General features: G+C 41.1%; 1 protein-coding gene across 1 annotated transcript in view; it reads right to left on the bottom strand.

Moving 5' to 3' along the window:
* Positions 1-20981, bottom strand: part of FANCL (FA complementation group L) — a 79187-nt gene that overhangs the window by 29308 nt on the left and 28898 nt on the right. Inside the window, exons 6-7 of the mRNA XM_034764287.1 lie at positions 19297-19393; positions 4732-4800 (exon numbers count right to left, since the gene is read on the bottom strand). Coding sequence (XP_034620178.1) covers positions 4732-4800; positions 19297-19393 — 166 coding nt within the window. The remainder of the gene's footprint in view (positions 1-4731; positions 4801-19296; positions 19394-20981) is intronic.

Raw genomic sequence — 20981 nt, 5'->3', positions numbered from 1 at the left:
CTGAGGTTGGTCACAGAGCCTACTCCATCATCAGGAGCCTAAACTTGATTTCTCTATTCTTTCTCGATATGGTTTTAAAAGAGGCACAGATCATGGGCTTACACCCCAGCTTGCTGGGTATTAACTATTCATGTAGAAAGAGTATGTGTTAAAGAACTTCTTCTTAGCAGTCTAAATTATATGAATGGTTCAAAACACAAGGAAAGAAGAACTACATAGGTGATATGAGAAGGTAAAATAGGAATAGGGGAAATTTATCCAGGGTGACTTGCTTGGGCAGAACCTTATATTTGGGATTAAACATCTAAACACCACTGGCAATATCCTAACTCCAGTGAAGTCAATGGAAAAACTCACATTGATTTCAGAGGGGCCAGGTTTTCATCCTACGAGTTTGGAGGCACCTGAAAAGCATGACTGCTTGTATCTTACACATTCAAACAGTAGTGCTAAAGTATTAAGCATTAGCCTACCTACATTCTCTGTTCCTTTACTACCTCTCGAATATTAATAGTATTAGTAGTTCTGCAGAAATGCATGGCTGATCTTCCTTTCGCAATGTTTCACTTAGATAAGTGGGTGGCTGCATCCACACCCTGGTCTCTTCTCTAAGGGAATTCCTGAATTCTATCTCAAACATATCATCTCCAAAATCCCATAATATACAAGTGGAGGATAAACTACATTAGTTAGGTTTTAAAAAGTAATGAGTTATTGCTTGGATAAAATGAACCCCCTTCAAAGGTTTCTAAGAATGTGACATTGAGGGACAAATCCAAGGGACTAATTAGTTTATTCACACTGTCAGAATAGCTTACAATATTCACTCCTGGTATGACCAAATGAGTATTCCAGTACCAGATCCCACCAGGCCATTTGTCTAGGGCTGAGGCATGCTCGAGTAACTTCTCCATCTCTGAAATATGTAGAGCTGCCACATAAAGCTCTATTGAAACCTGTACTTACTTCTCACCTCTCTTTCAACACAAGATCCCAGCCAGATATTTGTTTTGAGAGCAGTTCTTTCGTATTGAAATATTCAACCCTCCACCAGAAAGCCACGTCTTCCAAGAGTGAAATTCCACAAAAACAGTTCTCAGTTAAGAAAAGAATGTTACATTAACTCTGAAGGGATCCTTGCTTCTATAGGATCCACACAATATTTCAAATGGCAGAATTAAATCAAAATATTTGGGGACACAACTACTGATGTACGCCTGCACCAAACATTCACTGCTTTCTAGATGGCTCCAAGAGTTGCAGTGCCCAGGTGCAAGTCTCAATTGTGAAACTAGAAGGTAGTATATTCAACACTCCACCAAAAGACTAATATCAAGAATATGTTTCAGCTGAATACCAGAGAAAACACAATATCTGTGGAACAGTCTTTCCAGTGTTGTAGGTAGGACTAAACACGAGAAAATTTAATGAACAATTCTGGACTGGTAATAGAAGGGATTAGATGACCTTTTTCATCTGTAATTTGTTATTCCATGTCATTTACTGAAAATGAATACTTCCCTCCTGCTCTCTCACACACATCCACCAAAACTAAATCTAAAACTGAGCGAACATGCTAATATCTTTAGAAAAATGTTGTCAACCATTCCAGGCTTTTGTATTGTGTTAGAGAGTCACTACCTCATGGATATGTAGAAAGTTGAGTTCTGTAAAGCTCCTATACTAGAAATACCACAATTATGATCAATATTATTTTACTATGGGAACTATTCCTTCAAAATTCTAAAGAATAATGCCATTCACACCAATATACTTTCCCAGATCTTGTATTATGTTTCACTGTTAGCTGCATGACCTCATTAGTCATTAATTTCCATTTTCATGACCTTCATGAATGAATCCAGGTGGGTAGTGGTCAATATAGGGATAGTAATCTAATGTGAGGACACAAGAATCCATAACTGTAGAACCATTCTTATAGTGTATGCTAAAATGTGCAGACTGTAAATTTATCTGGTTAATTAGAAAAAGTATATAACTGAAATAAATAGATGTTCTTGCACTTGTCATTGAGAAGCACTTTGCATTTATTTGGCACATATAACAGTAGTAGCAGCAGCAACTTGCCCTTGGTGCTGATTTCTGCCTACTCTAAAATGTCTCCTCTGAGCTAGAATACACTAGCTGTTGCTGATCATGCTGTGAGACACCTGCACTGGCTACTAGGCTTGTCATGACGCACAAAACCCTACCATCTTCAGCTTGACATTGTGCAAGTTATAATTATTCATCCAAATGAATATGTCAAAGCAGCAGCAGCAGACCTCTCATCAGAGAGAAAGAAAAATACATCAAAACATTATCAACCCAGCAGGAAGACAGGGACCATAAGGAAAATTACCCATTTTTAATATGGACGCCATAAAGCCATGTCTATTATTATTCAAAAAAGGAAAATAAAGATCTTCCAAGTTTCAAGTCCAGAAGCACTAAAACACAACTTGAAATAGGCAAAAGCTGACAGGAGGGGGGGGGAGGGGGACAATTACCTGAAATCTATTTATATTCCCTTTAACAGGAGTTTGTATTTGTATTATAACAGGGACATTTCCATTGCTTCAGTTAAGGGTCTTGTCAGTGTTTCCATTAAAGGTGACCTACACATGTTAAAATTAAAAACCTATCAGGATTAGAACTGCATGTTGAATACCCAAAATATCTAGGGCAGGGCAAGAGTCACATTCTGTATGTCTTCCTTTTTAGTCGTCTTAGGTAGCAAAATATTCAGCCATACCAGGAATTGCTGGATACTGCTCCAGGCAATATCCCAACAAGTCCTATGCTAAATTACCAATTTGCTGGAGCCTGAATTAGGCCTACAAGGGTTAATTCCATACATTCTGAAAAAATGGGTGATTTTCTATTTTTCTAAGAAGTGTTATATCCTGCTTCCAACCCCCAAACACATTTTTGCAAAAAATTGACACTCTGATCGATATAAGCAGACTCCATTCTCCAGCAGGGCTCTACAACTGATGTGAATGTACCAGCATACTGCAGTGTGTTGGGAGCTTCATTCAGAATTAGAGCAGACTATCTGCAGTTGGAATGAATTGTCACTGGTTGCAAAGACAAAAAAAAGGATAAGTCTCTAGATAATTACACTGTGAATAGTCTCTCTTATCCCAGGGGCTTGGAATATTCAGTATCTAATTCTAATCTCAATAAATTTTTCCACTTTAAGATTTTTGTAGGTCACATTGACAATGCCAGACTTTCACCTGCTTGCAACATGAATGTAAACATTATCAATTTTAACTTGTCAAACAAGGTTGATTCTTGGGAGGTTTGTTTAAAACCACTTCAAAAAAAAAAAAAAAAGTTACTCCAGATGGTAGTTCTTAAGGTTATCAGCAGCAAACTATCAGAGCTGAAATTGACTGAGAATATTTGTGATGCTTTTAACTTAAGTCAGCTTGTATTTTTCAGTCTGTCAATCAAAAACAATCAACTCAAATATTTTCAAAAATTAAACAAACATGAATTTACACAGCCTATAAGTGGCTTTAAAAAAGGTTTTGAAAGTGATATATGCATACACAACATAAAATCAGTGTTTATAACAAGAGCAACAAAGCCACTACAATTTACAGAATAAACAATACACATATAAGTTTTTCCAAAACATGTATGGAATCAACCAAAGCTCTGAAAGCGAAAACAAAACTGTGAAATGTCAAAATATATTTATTATTTCCTATATATAATCTTGCCCAGATCTGCAGTTGTTCCTTCATCAAACTTCCAATGCAATAAGTGTGTCATCCTGAAAGTGACAAGACTCAGAGTTTTGCCACTCAGAAGTTATGCAGCCATCCCAAACTCATACTGATACAATCTTTATGCCACACCACAAGAAATTAATGTTTTACATACACTTGCACACTTTTTATTAATAGGTGGAAAGCCTAACAATCTGACAAGGACAAGATTTTTTAAATATGTAATATTTACAAAAAATGATGTTTAGTTTTATTTAATTCAGGAACTAACATTAAATATTTTCCACAGTGTGTTCCAGTTAATTTGTCTGTAAATCCCTTAGCAAGAACATGCACTGCTATTGAAGGGAGAGATGTAAGAAATAATGCATGAGAAACATCAGGCCTTCCACAAAAAAGGAAAGCAATGGCATTTGGTTCTTAATTAGAACAAATCATTAAACTTACAATACTATATCAGACTCAAGTGCTCTTATTAAGCTACATATATTATAAAGGATTGCTGTTTGTTGCTGGTCAGTGTTTTAAAAAAAATATTCATCACGGTTTAGAGGGAGCTTTCCCCCCTGTTATCAGTAATTACTTTCTCATGTATATATTTCCCAGTATCATTCATAAATATTTGGAGTCTCAGCAGTCCAGTGTGTAAGAGATGGGGTAGGGATTTAGTGTTGACACAGTAGCTCTACAAGGTTGAGGAAACATTTTAAAAATTGAAAAACTGATGAAAGCAAATTAATTTAAAACTGTAAATGTTGGAGAATTAAATATGAATACACTAAATATAGCATTCTCCCAAGCATGTGTGAAGGAAAAAATACCAAAGAAAACAAATGGGAAGAGGGTTCAAAATTGTCAGACCTGTTTTTCTTTTTAAATATACCATTACCACACACCTGTCATATCAGAAACACAGTGTAAATATATCTTTAAGCTGGTAAATAAATATAATCTTAGTTATTAGAAAAGGACACAGTATGGATTTTACCTGTGGAATCCAAGAGATAGCAAATTCAACAGGGAAGTCTACACAGCAATCTGGCAGTTCTGCAGGATACTGTGGGGGAAAAATACTTTAATCATTTTTTGCTCTTTTATGTGATTTGCCATTCAAGCTGATGCATTGTTGGGGAAAACTTGGTATCAGATGAGAGAATTTGATAATGAAATTTGAGAGCCTCAGATACCTTGAATACCAATGAAAATATGTAAACTATTTCCCCAGACAGTAATAAAATGTTAGCAGTTATCATTTAAACAAGAAACCTTCATTTACAGAAAATTTCAGTATAGCAGATTTTATTGAAGCCAGAGAGCTATCAGTTTGTAAAGTGTACAATGTTTTTAAAAAATATATGTATGTTTGAAAAGACAAATGGGGAGAAGTCAAGACGGAGGAAGGATGTTTCTTCCCATCTTTTCTTCATCCTGTTTAAAGAAAGGTTAATACTTTTCATATTAATATAGGCCCAATGAATGGAAGAACCTACATTTGCATTCTTAAGTTATTTTTCCAGGTTTAGAAATGTTTAACAACTCTTCCCAAGTCTAGGATTCAATTTCCAATTTGCTGTGATACTCACCAATATATGAAAAGCAGTACTATCAAATATTCAAAACCGTCCAGTGGTGAAACTAAATTGCAACTGTGTACCGCTTCTTCAAAAATTGATAAAACTTGGGCATCTGATTAACATTGTTTAAAAAACAAAAAAACTGACATTAAAAGAAAGAATGCCAAGGGAAGGAAAAAATAGCCAGAACAAAAATCAACAGGCTATATACAAATATGAAAGCTGATTCAATTTCAAAGTTTAATTCTTTACTTAGTCATTCTTTACACTATCCCAATCTATTGCTTTTTGTAAGCATTACACTATGAAATCTGTGAAAGAGAAACTAGGCATCTCCATTTTCTACACAAATACAAGGAAAAAAATAATTAATTTCACAGAAATACGCCCATTTCAAAGGCACCCACTATCAAAAATGTCATGACCTTTGTGACCTAAAAAGTTACATGGCTCACTCCAATACAACTTTTCCAGTTCCACCTACTAATTCTTCAGAGAATATAAACATATTACGTATACAAAAAAAAAAAATATCCCCATCATGATAAGCAAGTGTGTAGTGGGGCTTTTTCTTGAGGGGACAATACTCTGGCCCCTACCAGAGCCCACGTGAGGTATGTGATTGTTGGTCTGAATGCTCCTACAACTGCATCCAATGCAGCAATGACCCCAATCAGCATGTTTCTCTTCCTCCACCTTACCCCTACCCAAGTCCCATTATATGCTACAGGAAGAACAGGCAGTATCGGAAACTACTAGAGGTATGAGGATAGCTCCTCAGCACTTTAGGAGAAAGGACAATGATTAGTTGAAAAGGAAACAGAAGGTATGGATGAGGGAGGAATAGGAGCAGAGACCAAAAGAAGAGGACAACTGTTTTCCTCATTAATGAAATGGTGTATTCATTTTATAAGACTTTTCTTTAAAAAGTGAGACCCTAATTAACTGGTTAAAAAGTATAGTTCAGCCTTATAAAGATGATACAAGTCTTCTCCCATCTTCCCCATAAATTTATCACTAGTCCTGGTGACTAACTGAAATTTTGATCATCAGTTTGTTAGAACCCCTTTTCTGACATCTGAAATTTAACTGAAAACCTCATTGTATTATCTGCAAATTTTAGACTTGCTCCAGGTAGCTTCCCATTATCCTCTATGGTAAAGAATAGTGTATAGAAACTTTGTTTCTCTGCAATATCCATATCCTCTTTGATCATTCTCCTGACTCCCTTTTAGTCTATTGGGCTACTGACTGATGCATGCTATATTTTTTATTAAAAAAATAAACAAGTATATATCAGTTTACTGTTTAAATTTCCACTTAGCTCTTCTAACTGTTAAACTAAGTCAGAAAAGGTAAGTTCCTTGTTGGATTTCCACTTTGTAAAGGAAACTTATTGCTTGAATAAGCTTTTGCCTTTTTCCATTTTAATCACACTGGTTTCAGTCACAGTCATGACTTGCAGACAAGTTAAAAAATGAGCACGGGGAAAGGGAACTGAAACAACTGGGCAAGAAACATGTACAGGGTTCTTTCACCTGCAGAAGCAATATATTTTGCCATTTAACCTAGCAATTTGGCATTACATTTTTCATTAAATATTTCATTGCTTGTATAAAAGTATACTTGCTGTCCTACAAGGGTAAGAAATTTGATCACAATACCTGAAATTATGAACAAACTAAGCCAACACAAGTTTTCCATGCTAGGGACCAGCATCAATGTTGGGAGCACAAGTTAAAATCCCAGCAGTTTTAGTGTTGTCTTTTATAGGTACGTAAAATGAATTCTATGCATTTTTCGGGGGTCTTTCAGATGCGATGGTGAAAACTGGGTTCCTACTTGCTTTATGCGAACTAAAAAAGTTCCTATGGCACTTTTTGCCCTAAATATCTTGGCCAAACTTTTCTCACCTCATAGTATCATGCTAATTATCAGCCTCTACCTTATACACTTCTACTAAACAGAACCATTTTTCCAAGGTACATCATTTAGGAAAGCATGTTGTATGAGGCTCTATATAAAAGTAAATTATAAGGATCCAGAGGCCACAGACCTTGTCAAAATAATAAAGAACATAAATTCAGTCACACTTTACGTTAAAGTTACATTTATAAATAGTAAATACAAGTTAGAGATCACCACACTGTAGGGCTGTCAATAGCAGTTAACTCAAGCAATTAACTCAAAACAAATTAACTGTGATTAATCGCAGTGTTAAACAATAACAGAATACCAATTTATTATAAATATTTTGGATGTTTTTCTACATTTTCAAATCAATTGATTTCAATTACAACAGAATACAGTGTACACTGCTCACTTTATATTTTTATTGCGAATGTTTGCACTGTAATAAAGATAAAAGAAATAGTATTTTTCAATTCACCTCATTCAAGTACTGTAGTGTAATCTCTATCGTGAAAGTGCAATTTACAAATGTAGATTGGTTTTCATTACATACCTGCACTCAAAAATAAAACAAATGTAAAACTTTAGCGCCTACAAGCCCACTCCATCCTACTTCTTTTCAGCCAATTGCTAAGACAAACAAGTTTGTTTACCTTTATGGGGTCCTACCTGTAATTCTCTCCCCTTTAATGCACTTGCACAATAACGAGATTGCACTACAATACTTTTATAAGGTGAATTGAAAAATATTTCTTTTATCTTTATTACAGTGCAAATATTTGTATAAAAATAATATAAAGTGTTCACTGTACACTTCGTATTCTGTGTAGTAATTGAAATCAATAGATTTGAAAATGTAGAAAATATCCAAAAATATTTAAGTAACTGGTATTCTATTATTAACCGTGCCATTAAAACTGTGATTAATTGCAATTATTTTTTAATCTCATGATTAATTTTGTAATCGTTTGACAGCCCTACCACCTTGTATTACAAGTCAAATTAAATTACCAATTTAGAAAAGCTTTAATTGAATATTTGAGTATTTGCCTAACAATTTATATATAAAAAATATATTTGGAGCCACAACCAACCTACCACAAACTACTGCCGGAAGACTCTTCATTTTATCCACAAGTGCCTGCTGTAAGGATAGAATTTTTGCATATCACTTCAAAACTTCACAAGTAGCTGATCCAGACATCAGCCCATCACAGGACGAAAATAAATATTGACAGAAATCAAATCAATTTTTTTAATGTTTTATTCATGACTAAGGTGTGTTTTGAACTCAGAAAAGCACCTTCTCCTCTGAAATACAAATTAAATATGCAAATAAGTAACTTTTGAGTAAGATAAACTAAAGCAAGTATTTTCTGAAGTAAAAGACTAGTCTGATTACATTTTGTAGAATAGTTATCTAGAACCTCAAAAATGTACCCAAACTGTCTAAAAGCTAAATGAGAGACATAAGGCCTATTATTTCAACAGAACTAAATCAAGTTCCGTAACACAAGATTTAGCATCTAGCTCTGCATTACTGAATACTTCTAATTTTGCTTCAGTTTTCAGTGAGCTTCAACATGTGCCAGGGGCGTGCAACCTAAAAAAAGATAGAGATAAGGGGCATGAAAAGGGATATAGCATACACCAGGGTTTGGGCAAACTGCGGGCCACATCTGGCCCACCAGCCGTTTTAATCTGGCCCTCGAGCTCCTGCTGTGGAGCAGGGTCGGGGGCTGCTCCACATGGCTTCCGGAAGCAGTGGCATGGCCCCCCTCCGCTCATACACGTAGGGGAAGCCAGAGGGCTCCGCTCTGCATGCTGCCCCCACCCACGCATCTCCCATTGGCCAGGAACCATGACCAATAGGAGCTGCAGGGGCGGTGCCTCCAGACGGGACAGCGCGCATAGCTGCCTAGCCACGCCTGCACATAATAATAATAATAATAATTAATGGAGATATCCTATCTCCTAGAACTGGAAGGGACCTTGAAAGGTCATCGAGTCCAGCCCCCTGCCTTCACTAGCAGGACCAAGTACTGATTTTGCCCCAGATCCCCAAGTGGCCCCGTCAAGGACTGAACTCACAACCCTGGGTTTAGCAGGCCAATGCTCAAACCAGTGAGCTATCCCTCCCACCTCTAAGAACCGAAGAAGGCACATGCTGCTGCTTCCAGGAGTTGCTTGAGGTAAGCACCACCCCCCGCGCCCCAACACCCTGCCCCAGCCCTGAAACCCCTCCTGCCCTCCCACCCCTCGATCCCAGCCCAAAGCACCCCTCCATGCCCTAAACCCCTGGCCCAGCCCTGATCCCCCTCCTGCCCTCTGAACCCCTTGGTCCCAGTCCGGCGCAGCCTCCTGCACCCCAAGCCCCTCATCCCCAGCCCCACCCCAGAGCCCACATCCCCAGTCAGAGCCTGCACCCCTTCTCGCACCCCAACCCCCTGCCCCAGCCCTGATCCTCCTTCCACCCTCTGAACCCCTCAGTCCCAGCCCGGAGCACCCTCCTACACCCCAAACTCCTCATCCCCAGCACCACCCCAGAGACCGCACCCCCTGCTGGAGCCCTCATTCCCCTACCCAGCAACCCACCCCAGCCTAAGACCCCTCTCCCGCACCCTGAACTCCTCATTTCTGGCTCCACCTCGGATCCTACCCCCCCAACCAGAGCCCTCACCCCCTCCCACACCCCAACCCCAATTTTGTGAGTATTCATGGTCCCCCATACAATTTCTATTACAAGTTTGCCCACCCCGGCATACACCAAATATTTGTTACAAGTTTTGGTGCACAGTTCTTTGTTTTTGACTGAACTACACTCTGTCTTCCAAATAGCAACCTCAGGTTCAATTCTAGTGTCTTTATACACTACCCTCACAACATTCCACCTCTTTCAACCACATAAATGACTAGCTAGCTCATAGGATAAATACTTAAGTAAATATATGACTTAATCAGCTAGTTTATTGTAGATGTTAACTAAAAAAATTCCTCGAGGCGATGATATAGTAATTTAGAAATCATCAGTTTATCTGATAATGAGATATGGATGCATTTTGAGGACTTTTTCAAACTGTAAAAAAGATGGATAAGAAAATATTTAGGTATTTCTTCTAAGGCACTTGCTGACCTTATGAAAAAATATTTAACACAACACAGTACTTCAATCATCTACGATAGAACTTGTCCCCTGAAAATTTTACTCTTCTAATCTTAAAGTGAACATCCAATCCAAGAATACTAGATACAAAATTGTATAATTTCTAGCGGTCTTGAAGACTATTAAAAAGCAATCCAACTCAGTCTTGTGTGACTTATATGCCAATAAAAAAACAAACAAAAAAAACAAGTACTGAATATTAATGTAAATATGTACTCCTGGTCTTCTGAAATTTCTTTTCTCCTACCTGTTTAAAATCTATTATTTAGATATCAACTTACAATTGATGAAGGAGAACTATTCTCTAAATACCCTGGTCTATATCTGTTACTGACCCTCCCGAACCCAAACATCCCCACACAAGAAACCAACACATACTGACAATTACTTTCAGCCTTTAAAGCTGAATTAAACTGAGCCCCCAAACTCTTAATAAATCATTCTTCTTACCAGCAAAAGTCTGGTTTCATTTGCATTTTGCCTTTCTCCTTTCACTCTACAGAAAGGAAAATAAATTGTTTCCTAATTTCCATGCCTACCCCACACCATGCCTCAAAACCAATTCTCTTTCTTTTGAGAACATCAGCAGTACCTGAAAAAGTATAGAGCCTGGTCTAGAAAATTAGGTCAGTTTGACTAGGTCCATCAGGGGTATGAAAAATCCACCTCACTGACTGGAGTAGTTAAGGTGATCTAAGTCCCCTTGCACACAGTGCTACATTGACAGAAGAATTCTTCCATCAACCTAGCTACTGCCTCTTGGGGAGGTGGATTACCTACACTGACAGGAGAACCCCTCCCATCAGCATAGGTAGTTTGTATACTGAAGTGCCACAGCATCAGCAGTTGTGCTGCGGTAGCATTTTATGATGTGTAGACAAACCCAAAGAATGTTGACAATGTGGTCAATGCTAGAACTTCATAGAATATCAGGGTTGGAATGGACCTCAGGAGGTCATCTAGTCCAACCCCCTGCTCAAAACAGGACCAATCCCCAGGCAGATTTTTGCCCCAGATCCCTAAATGGCCCCCTCAAGGACTGAACTCGCAATCCTGGGTTTAGCAGGCCAATGCTCAAACCACTGAGCTATCCCTCCCCCCAATCTTTATCATACTTACCAACATAAGTAGCAAAAGAAATCAGTAGTGGGGAATGGAGTATAAAGAGTGAGACTGCTACTTCAGTTAAAGTTTGTGCAGATGAAGCGTACCATGTGGGACAAATAGCAAGGAATCCCAGGGGAAAAAAGGCAATGACCAGACAAGTGTTGGAAGATTTTCATCTTACACTTCATACAATTTCTTCTTCAACATGGCAAGTTAATTCAGCTATTTACAATATTTGTATTTACAGTACAAACCAATATTTGATTGGGTGTGCACAAAAGGAGTACACAAACCCATTTCTCTGTATGGCCTCTGAAGACAAGATTGGCCAACTAAACACTTTGATAGAGCATACAAGAGAACAGGCAGTATGTGCTCAGGGAACAAATACAAAGGTAAAAAGCTTTTAACCCAAGTACTGATGTTATCAATAGAGACAACATAGCAAAAATTAAGCAGAAGATATTTCTCAAAGAAGATGATATGAATGACTATCACAAAGCTTTCCTTAAAACTTAATGAGCATTCTTTTTCAACGTGTACTAGTGAAAAATCAAAATTCCTATGTCACCAACCATGTTTTATATATAAATTTTCTTTTGTGGCAAGTTTAAATGTCAGACACATTTTTAAAAAGGACAAACACAATTGATCATTTCACCACTATAATCTTCTGAAAAAGAGTTGATTGATGGCTATGAATTACAATCTGGTGTGATTGCACTATGTTCTCAGTTAGCAGCATATGAAACTACTGAAATACTAAAACTTCCTTTTCCTACTAGAAGTCTCAGGGATTTTTAAATTACTGTACTAAAAAGAGTATACAAAATTAATCAGATACTCTGTAGTCCATTAACATGATGGCCTTGATCCTCAAAGTAATCATACAGAACAGTGATAGGGTACATCTGAGGACACATGGGCTAAAATGTGGTCTTCAGTATCCGAATGCGATACTTAGATAATACCAAATACCAAAGGGAGTATGTGTACCTAATCTACTCAACAGGAGCAACTTGGTAGATACTTAGCTATGCTCATTGATGCAGGATTGGATTCCCGTGCATTCTCTATTCTGATCATCAGATCCTCACCCTTGCTCCAGCCCTTTTACACTAAATAAAGAGACCGAGCAACATAAAAGCTCTAAAATCCCCAGAATTCCCCAGGGCTGGGACTGCAGAGAACAGCCTGTGGCTGTCTTCCTAAGACCCCCTCACAAACCTTGGTGTAAGGGGACATACCAGGGGCAGAGAGGTGCATATTGGGGGAGGGGCCAAGATTCTGAGCAGCACTACTGAAGCTGGGGAAAGACTGCTACAACTTAGATGGCCTCTTAGACAGCTGTAAAAGCAGAAAATTATTTTTAAAATGGCATAGTTGTTAGAAATTGACTTCTCAATCACAGAAATACTGTTTACAGCAGTGGTGGGCAAATTTTTTGGCCTTAGGGCCACATCTGGGTATGGAAATTGTATGGCGGGCCATGAACGCTCACGAAATTGGGGGTTGGAGTGCGGAGGAGGGTGAGGGCTCCGGCTGGGGGTGCAGGCTCTGGGGTGAGGTCAGAAATGAAGAGTTCAAGGTGTGGGAGGAGGCTCAAGGCTGGGGGTGGAGCAGAGGGGTTTGGAGTATGGGAAGGGGCTCTGGACTGAGGCAGGGGGTTAGGGTGTGGGAGGGGGTACAGGCTCTGGGCTGGGGGTGCAGGTTCCAGGGTGGGGCCAGAAACGAGGGGGTCATCAGGATACAGGAGGGGGCTCCGAGCTGGGGCAGGAGGTCAGGGCACGGAAGGAGGTCGGGGTACAGGCTCCAGGTGGCGCTTACCTCAAGCAGCTCCTGGAAGCAGTGGCATGTCCCCCGTCCAGCTCCTACGCGGAAGGGCAGCCAGGGGGTTCCACACACTTCCCCAGTCCGCAGGCACTGCCCCTGCAGCTCCCATTGGCCACAGTTCCCAGCCAATGGGAGCTGCAGAGCCGGCACTTGAGCAGCTCCCTGGCTGCCCCTACACATAGGAGCTGGAGGGGGTACATGCCACTGCTTCTGGGAGCCGTGCGGAACGGGGCAAGCCCCCAAACCTGCTCCCCGGCTGGAGCTGGAGGGCCTGATTAAAAGGTCTGACGGGCGGGATGTGGCCCGTGGCCGTAGTTTGCCCACCCCTCGTTTACAGGTACGAAAAGTTGTCTCTTATTCAAATGCAAAATCTCTGTCTCTAACTTGATGAGATTCATGTAGCAATTCCTCTATGAACATTAAGGCAGGATTATTTCACAAACACAGAAGATAGAACATTGGAGACAAGTTATGGTGACAAAAAGGTACCTGCCTAGAAAAGGTAAGTGTGAAATATTGTTTATCATCAGCTTTAGAGAAGCACTGCTTCCTAGAAAGAAGGTGACAACACTCTGGTGGAAAATGGGATGGGGTGAACCAGAGTACGACAGGAATTTGATCTACATGGATAATTGAGTTTTCTAGGTCTCGCATCTTCTGGGTCCTTCAAATAAACAGTTTTTGCAACAACTCAAAAATCTTGTTTGCTATTTACGTAGAACTTAACAGCTATTCTGCCATCTCAGATTTGAAAATTCCTCTTCAAAATTTCCAGGTTGTTGTTTTGTTTTGTTTTTAAACAGAAAGAAGGAACAGTCTTTTCCCCAACCTTGTTCCAAGAAATAGCTGTTCTGCAAAAACGTTCAAATAATGAAATTCAGTCAGAGTCAGAAATTTTTGCCACTCAAGTACAAGATACAAGGATAAATTACTGAAGGTAAGAATATGTAGAAGGGAATGCTGTCAAACAGACCAATTATTTAGCCTAGAAAGGCTGAAAGTTCTCTTTTTACCCAAAGACCCCACTGTAGTCTCCCATACCTACTCTTCATCTCCACACATTACAAAGTAAGTGGCTAAAGAAGCAACCTAACATTTTTAACAGCTGTTACAGGCTTAGTCTTCTGACTGAGTGATCATGAAAAACGGCTACTAACCTTTCCATAACTGTTGTTCTTCAAGATGCATTTCTCATGTCCATTCCAATGCAGGTATGCTCATGCCACGTGCACCGCCGGCGGAAAGTTTTCCCTTCAGTAGTATCCATCAGGTAAGATCTAGTGCCCGCTGGCATCGCACCTTCATGGCAGTGTATAGTGACTTGCCAACCCGCCACCCCCTTAGTTCCTTCTTGCCAGCAACTCTGACAGAGGGGTAGGTGGGCAGGTTTTGGAATGGACATGAGCAACACATCTTGAAGAACAATTATGGAAAGGTTAGTAACAGTTTTTACTTCAAGTGCTTGCTTATGTCCATTCCAATTTAGGTGACTCCCAAGCAGTTAAGCAACTGGGGGTTTTGGAATTCATGGATATGCTGATTGCAGCACCGCTCGGCCAAAGCCTGCATCATCTCTGGCTTGTTGGGTGATGGCGTAGTGTGACGCAAACGTGTGGACTGAGGACCAGGTCGCCACTCTGCAGATATCTTCAACTGGAACCTGCACCACAAATGCCACCGATGACGCCTGCACTCTCATAGAGTAAGCCTTCAAACGAGAAGCTTGGACTTTTGCCAGGTCATAACAAGTGAGAATACACAACATGATCCATGATGAGATTCCCTGGGCTGAGACTGGACTGCTTTCATCCCATTCGTAATGGCTATAGACAGTTTAGTGGTCTTTCTAAAGGGGTTGGTTCTCTCTATATAGAAAGCAAGTGCACGTCTCACATCCAGCGAGTGGAACTTCTGTTCCTCCCTGCTTGCATGCGGCTTAGGATAGAAAACTGGGAGAAAGATGTCCTGATTACTATGAAATTGTGAGACCACCTTCGGAAGAAAGGATGAGTGTGGCTGCAACTGCACCTTGTCCTTGAAGAAGACTGTGTATGGTGGTTCAAAGGTAAGGGTCTGGATCTCTGAAACCCATCTAGCCAAGGCGATGGCCACCCATCCGGGGTGAAATGCAGAGATCGCAGCTAGATGGACTCTTATGGAGGACACAATTGGGCCTTACTGCTTTAAATGAAGCAGGTAATCCAAAATAAAGTGCAGTGAGGGCTCAGTAGGTGAAACACCTTTACGCATCAACCTCTTCCATTTTGCCAGGTAAGTGACTCTAGTCAACAGTTTTCTGCTCCCCAAGAGCACCTCATGAACCTATACTGAACAGGACCATTCTGCTGGGTTCAGCCATGGAGCTTCCATGCTGTCAGGTGAAACGATTTGAGGTTCGGGTAGAACAGGTGACCATGATCCCGAGAGATCAAGTCTGGGAACAGTGGCAGGCAGACTGGTGTGTTTACCAAGAGGCCCAGCAGAGTAGTGAACTAGTGCTGGCGTGGCCAAACCAGAGCTACAAGGATCAGTCGCATTCCATCCCTTCTGACTTTGAACAGGGCCAGTGGAAGGGAATGCATAGAAGAGCCATCCCATCCAGGGAAGGAGAAAAGCATCCATGAGTGAACCTGGACTGTGTCCTACGAAAGAGCAAAATTGAGGGCACTTCCTGTTTTGCCTTATTGCAAATAGATCCAGCTGGGGAAATCCCTACTTCTGGAAAACAGTGTTCAAGATGTCTGGGCGAATGTACCAGTTGTGATGGATGGAAAAGGATCTGCTGAGATATCCACTAACTCGTTCTGCGACCCCGGTAGGTATGAGGCTTCAAGGTTAATGGAATGGGCCATACAGAAGTCCTCCTAACATAATGGAGAGGAGTGAGCTCTCCCTTGCTTGTTTATGTAAAACCTTACTGTTGTGTTGTCTGTGAGGACCACTACGCACTTGCACTCCAGGTGGGGTAAGAACATTTGGGAGGCTACACGCATGGCCCTTAACTCTCTCACGTTGATATGTAACTCTAGCTCCTCCGATGACCAGAGACACTGGGTCCTGAGGGTCCCCAAGTGGGTTCCCCATCCCATCTTCGAAGCATCCGTGACCAGGGACTTTGCAGAGTAGGGTCTTGAGAAGGGAATGCCTGCACACAGCATCTCCGGATCCAGCCACCACCACAGGAGGGCAGAAATCACCGACGGTGGAAGAAAGACCACTTTGTTCAGATGGTGTCGTCCTAGTATGTATATATCAATGCCAGCCATGACTGAAGGGGATTTAGACGTGCATGTTCCACATAGGTACAGGATGCCATGTGTCCCAGAAGCTTCAAGCAGTTCCTCGCTGTTGTGATGAGGTGACTCCTTAGACTTCGTATGAGTGCCTCTACAGCTATAAATCAGCTCTCTGGAAGAAACACTCTGGCCCACTTCAAGTCAAGGATTGCCCCCAATCAATTCTATTCTCTGAACTGGGGAAAGTGTTGATTTTTGCATGTTTATCAACAGTCCCAGATCCTGGAAAGTTGACTGTATCAATCGATGACCTCTCGAGGTCCCTTCCAGTCCTATAATCTATGAATCTATGAATGAATCTATGACATGCACCTCCACCTGGTCTCTGGATCGACCTTTGATCAGCCAGTCGTTCAGATAGAGGTATACTTGCACCCCTCTCCTCCTCAGAAAGACTGCCATGCACTTCATGAACACCCAAGGAGTTGCTGACAGACCAAAGGGTAGCACTATGAACTGATAATGCTTGTGGTCTACCATAAATTTTATGTATCTTCTGAGACCTTGAGAGATAGCAATGTGAAAATACGCATCCTTTAAGTCAAAGTACACCAGTCCCCTGGATCCAGAGAGGGGATAATTGAAGCCAGAGAGACCATGCGGAACTTCAGCTTCTTCATGAATCTGTTGAGGTTTCGCAGATTAAAAATCAGTGTGTTGGCCTTTAGGATCAGAAAGTAACAGGAGCAGAAACACCATCCCCTTAGCGCCGTTGGAACCTCTTTCACTGCTCCCTCCCTTAGGAGCGACTGCACCTTCTAGGCTAAAAGTCTCTCCTGAGAAAGGTCCCTGAAAAGGAATAGGGAGGAAGGTAAGGAGGCGAACAACTGAATTGCAGGGTATATCCCACTTTCACCATGCACAATACCCAACAGCCCATGGTAATGCAGGTCCATGCCCGGTGGAAGTGGGACAACCGGTCCACAAACATAGGGGAAATAGGATCTAAAGGCTGTCCTGGTACACCATCCTCATGTGTACCCTCAAAAGGTCTGTTTGGACCCCGCCAAGTGTCTCAAGGGGACAGATATCTGGGCAAATGAGGGTTGAGATGTAGGCCTTCTCTTGTAGCCCCTATTCCTCCTCTGGCTATACCCTGTCCCATGTCCAACGCTGGGCGTCTCTGGTCGGAGCAATGTCTGCTCCTGGGCGAGGCATAGAATTCTGCCTCCAAAACCAAGCCGTAGGACTCACTCCTGGGTGACCATGGTGGTGCAGTGCTGACCGGCACTGGAGAGCAGTGCCACGCCATCATTGCAGGCTTGCCCTTCGAAGTCACCTGCCTTGGTGCCCTGGCGTCCCGTGATGTCGGATCTGCAACAGACAGTTCACAACCAGCCAGGGATGGTGGCATCGTGAGTGAAAGAAAGTTCCTCACAGCCTCAAAGGTCTCTGGCATTGATGGTAAAGACAGGGCCAACGCGGCACAGTGGCTCTCCCTAGGTGGGGAAATCCATTGGCACTGGACTCAACGGCACCCTTCCCAGGGCCAAAAGTCGACGGAGCCGCACACCCTGTCAGCACCTCAGAGTGGCCCAACATGGGCTGCACTCTTTCTGAGTTCCTATTGCTCACAGGTCTCGGGGTCAGGGAGCGCCCCCAGTCTGTCTTCCTGTGTTTTTTCTTTGGCACCAGTGATGACAAGTAGTGCGAAGAGGCTGATGTCAGTTTCCTGTGAACCAGGGATGAATGACGGTGCCAGGAGTCCCGGTCACCAGCGCACAATCCTTTCCTGATGCTGGTGAGGAGGAAGGGCACTATACCTCTTTTCAAGGATGCCAGAGCACTTCTGACCAACATCGAAGTGCTCTGTGCCAATTCCACTTGAAGCTCCGAGGTGGGACGAAGAGCCACCTCCATCAGGAGGAACTTAAGTCTGTTGTCCCTGTCCTTTTTAATCCTGGGTTTGAAACCTCTACAGATCTTGCACCATTCTTGAATGTGGGCCTCTCACAGGCACTTAAGACAGTTATCATGCAGGTCACTCACCGCTATCAGTTTGTGGCACACCACACGCTGTTTGAAACCCTGGGACCGAAGCACATCCCGGTGCCCAGTGCAGGCTACCCCACAAGGTGAGGAACACTGCTAACTATATTATACTTACTTAACTATTTACAGATAAAGTCCACTGAGAGCAACACTTGCGAGACGCAATAGACGAGTATGTTCCAGCAACTGTCATGGGTGGTAAAAAGGAACTGAGGGAGCAGTGGGGCAGCAGACCATGAGGGCACGACTCCAGAGGGCACCAGAGCTGACCTGACGGATACCACTGAGGGAAAAGCTTTCCAGCGTCAGTGCATGTGGCACATGCACACCTACATTGGAATGAACATGAGCAAGCACTTGAAGAGTGAAGGTTTCCAAAATGGCACTGGATGCTAACCTGTAACGGAAGGTTTTTGCAAGTGGTGTATAACTTGATAACAAAAGATACTTATAGATTACTATTAGGCACTGAGAGTTTTAAACTGGTCTTAAAAAAAAGTCTTCGGAACAACATTCACTGGTTTAATCATTGTTCAAACCACCTGAAGATAAAGGACAAGCACGCAAGACATTTTGGAAAGAAACCAGTTCGCTAACTTCAGTATAAAAGACAAAAGAGAGGAATCCATTATTTTTGGTCTTATTTTCTTAAAGTATTTTCCCACAAATAAATTCACCTTTGCATTTAACTTCAGTGTGATTAGATGCTGTCGACCACACGAGTCTTCTCCTTTTAGCTTGATGGTATTAAGACCAGTATCTACATATACGACTCTGAAAGGAAAAGAAAACTCTGGTAGTATAAGAGGGAATTATAACTCGTAATCTTTGCTATATTCCTAATTAGTCTGTTACAAATATTAATCAGTGGAAGTCCTGCATGCCAGACATTTCTGTTGTTGTAGATTTACTGCTGTTAATACATCAGTCTACTGCTTAATGCAGTCATATATCTCTGGGTTATTTACAATGTGTGTCAAGGCTCATGCTGTGGTCAGTGAGCACTATGTTTCAGTTTTCCATCACTGGAACCTTTGACACACACAGCATGTTCCTGTCAGCCTCTACTTATGTACACATTAAACTTTCTATCAAGTTCCTTAATCCATTTCTGCAGTTTCTTACAGTATAAGACTTATGTTCTCTGTTTGCTTTTCTCCTCAATGAACTTCTCTTTTATTATCATCAATACTGTTATTTTAGAAAATTCAGTTGGTATTGGTTTATATACTCAAATCAATTTTCTAAAGAAAATATAGTATTAGAACAGGTATAAAGTCATTTACAATAATTTTCTTTCATGTTATGACAGTTTTTTATACAGTATACATGTACCCAAGCAAGTGTTAAGTGCATACTGAAGGTTGCTAAGATTTTAAACATGTAACAAATACAGGAGTTTTGTTCAAGATGCCACAGATTTAAGTTTCCTACTACAATGGAGACCAATAAATTTTTAAAAACAGCATTCTTTGGAAATAAGGTCCCCTGAGTAGTTTAAATTATTTCCAAAGAGGTTCTAACTTTGCTGTATATTTACTAGTGAACTGGGCATGTGGATACTTTGACACTTTTACAATACCATTCTCTTGTAAAGATACAAAGCAGTCTAAGTGTATTGCACAACTTATCACCTATACTGATGACAAGGTCCATTAGAGTTCAAAACTATCTTCTGCCTGCTGACCTGCCTAACAGTTTTTTAAATAAAAACCATTACATGCTAGTCCAGTCACTGAAGTCAGCACACTGGGAAAATGGCTCTTTCAGGAGAAGCAGGCCAGAGGAAGCCTTATTAAAGCAGAAAAAAATAGGTCTGAACTAAAGGATATGCATGCTCTTGGATTGGAAGCAGAAGAAAATAGTGAAAAGAAAAAAATAAGGAAAACATTTGTACTCCACAGCACAATCAAATATGCAGGCATTGGGAAAAAATAAATATAAAAAGTGGTAGAAGTTGGGGATATGAAAAAGGATGAATCATGAAATAATGACATCTAATTTTCTTGTACGATATCAAATGACTCAAAGTTCTTTTGGATAATTTGACACTAATATTTTCCCTAGAAAATTTAAGAGTTGAATTCAGGACTTATATGAGAAGGTGTGATTAAGCTTAAGTCAATCGAGCTGCATTAATTTAAACCCGGTATAAATTTGGCTCTAGTCACCAGCAAAGCAAGCAGATGCTTGGGGCAGCACATTTGCAGGGGGCAGCATTCGGGCCATCCTTTTTTGTTTTGTTTTGTTTTTATTTGCTTGGTGGCCCGCCGTAGAGCCCCATAACACTTACTTCATCCCCTCTCGCAATGGTGCAGAAGTGGAGAACCCACAGGACCCTGGGAGCTGTAGTTCCTTGGCT

Source organism: Trachemys scripta, chromosome 3 (genome assembly GCF_013100865.1).
Source record: "Trachemys scripta elegans isolate TJP31775 chromosome 3, CAS_Tse_1.0, whole genome shotgun sequence".
NCBI classification, from domain to species: domain Eukaryota; kingdom Metazoa; phylum Chordata; order Testudines; family Emydidae; genus Trachemys; species Trachemys scripta.
The sequence above is the reverse complement of the archived record's forward strand: the minus strand, read 5'-3'. Positions and strand labels throughout refer to the sequence as shown.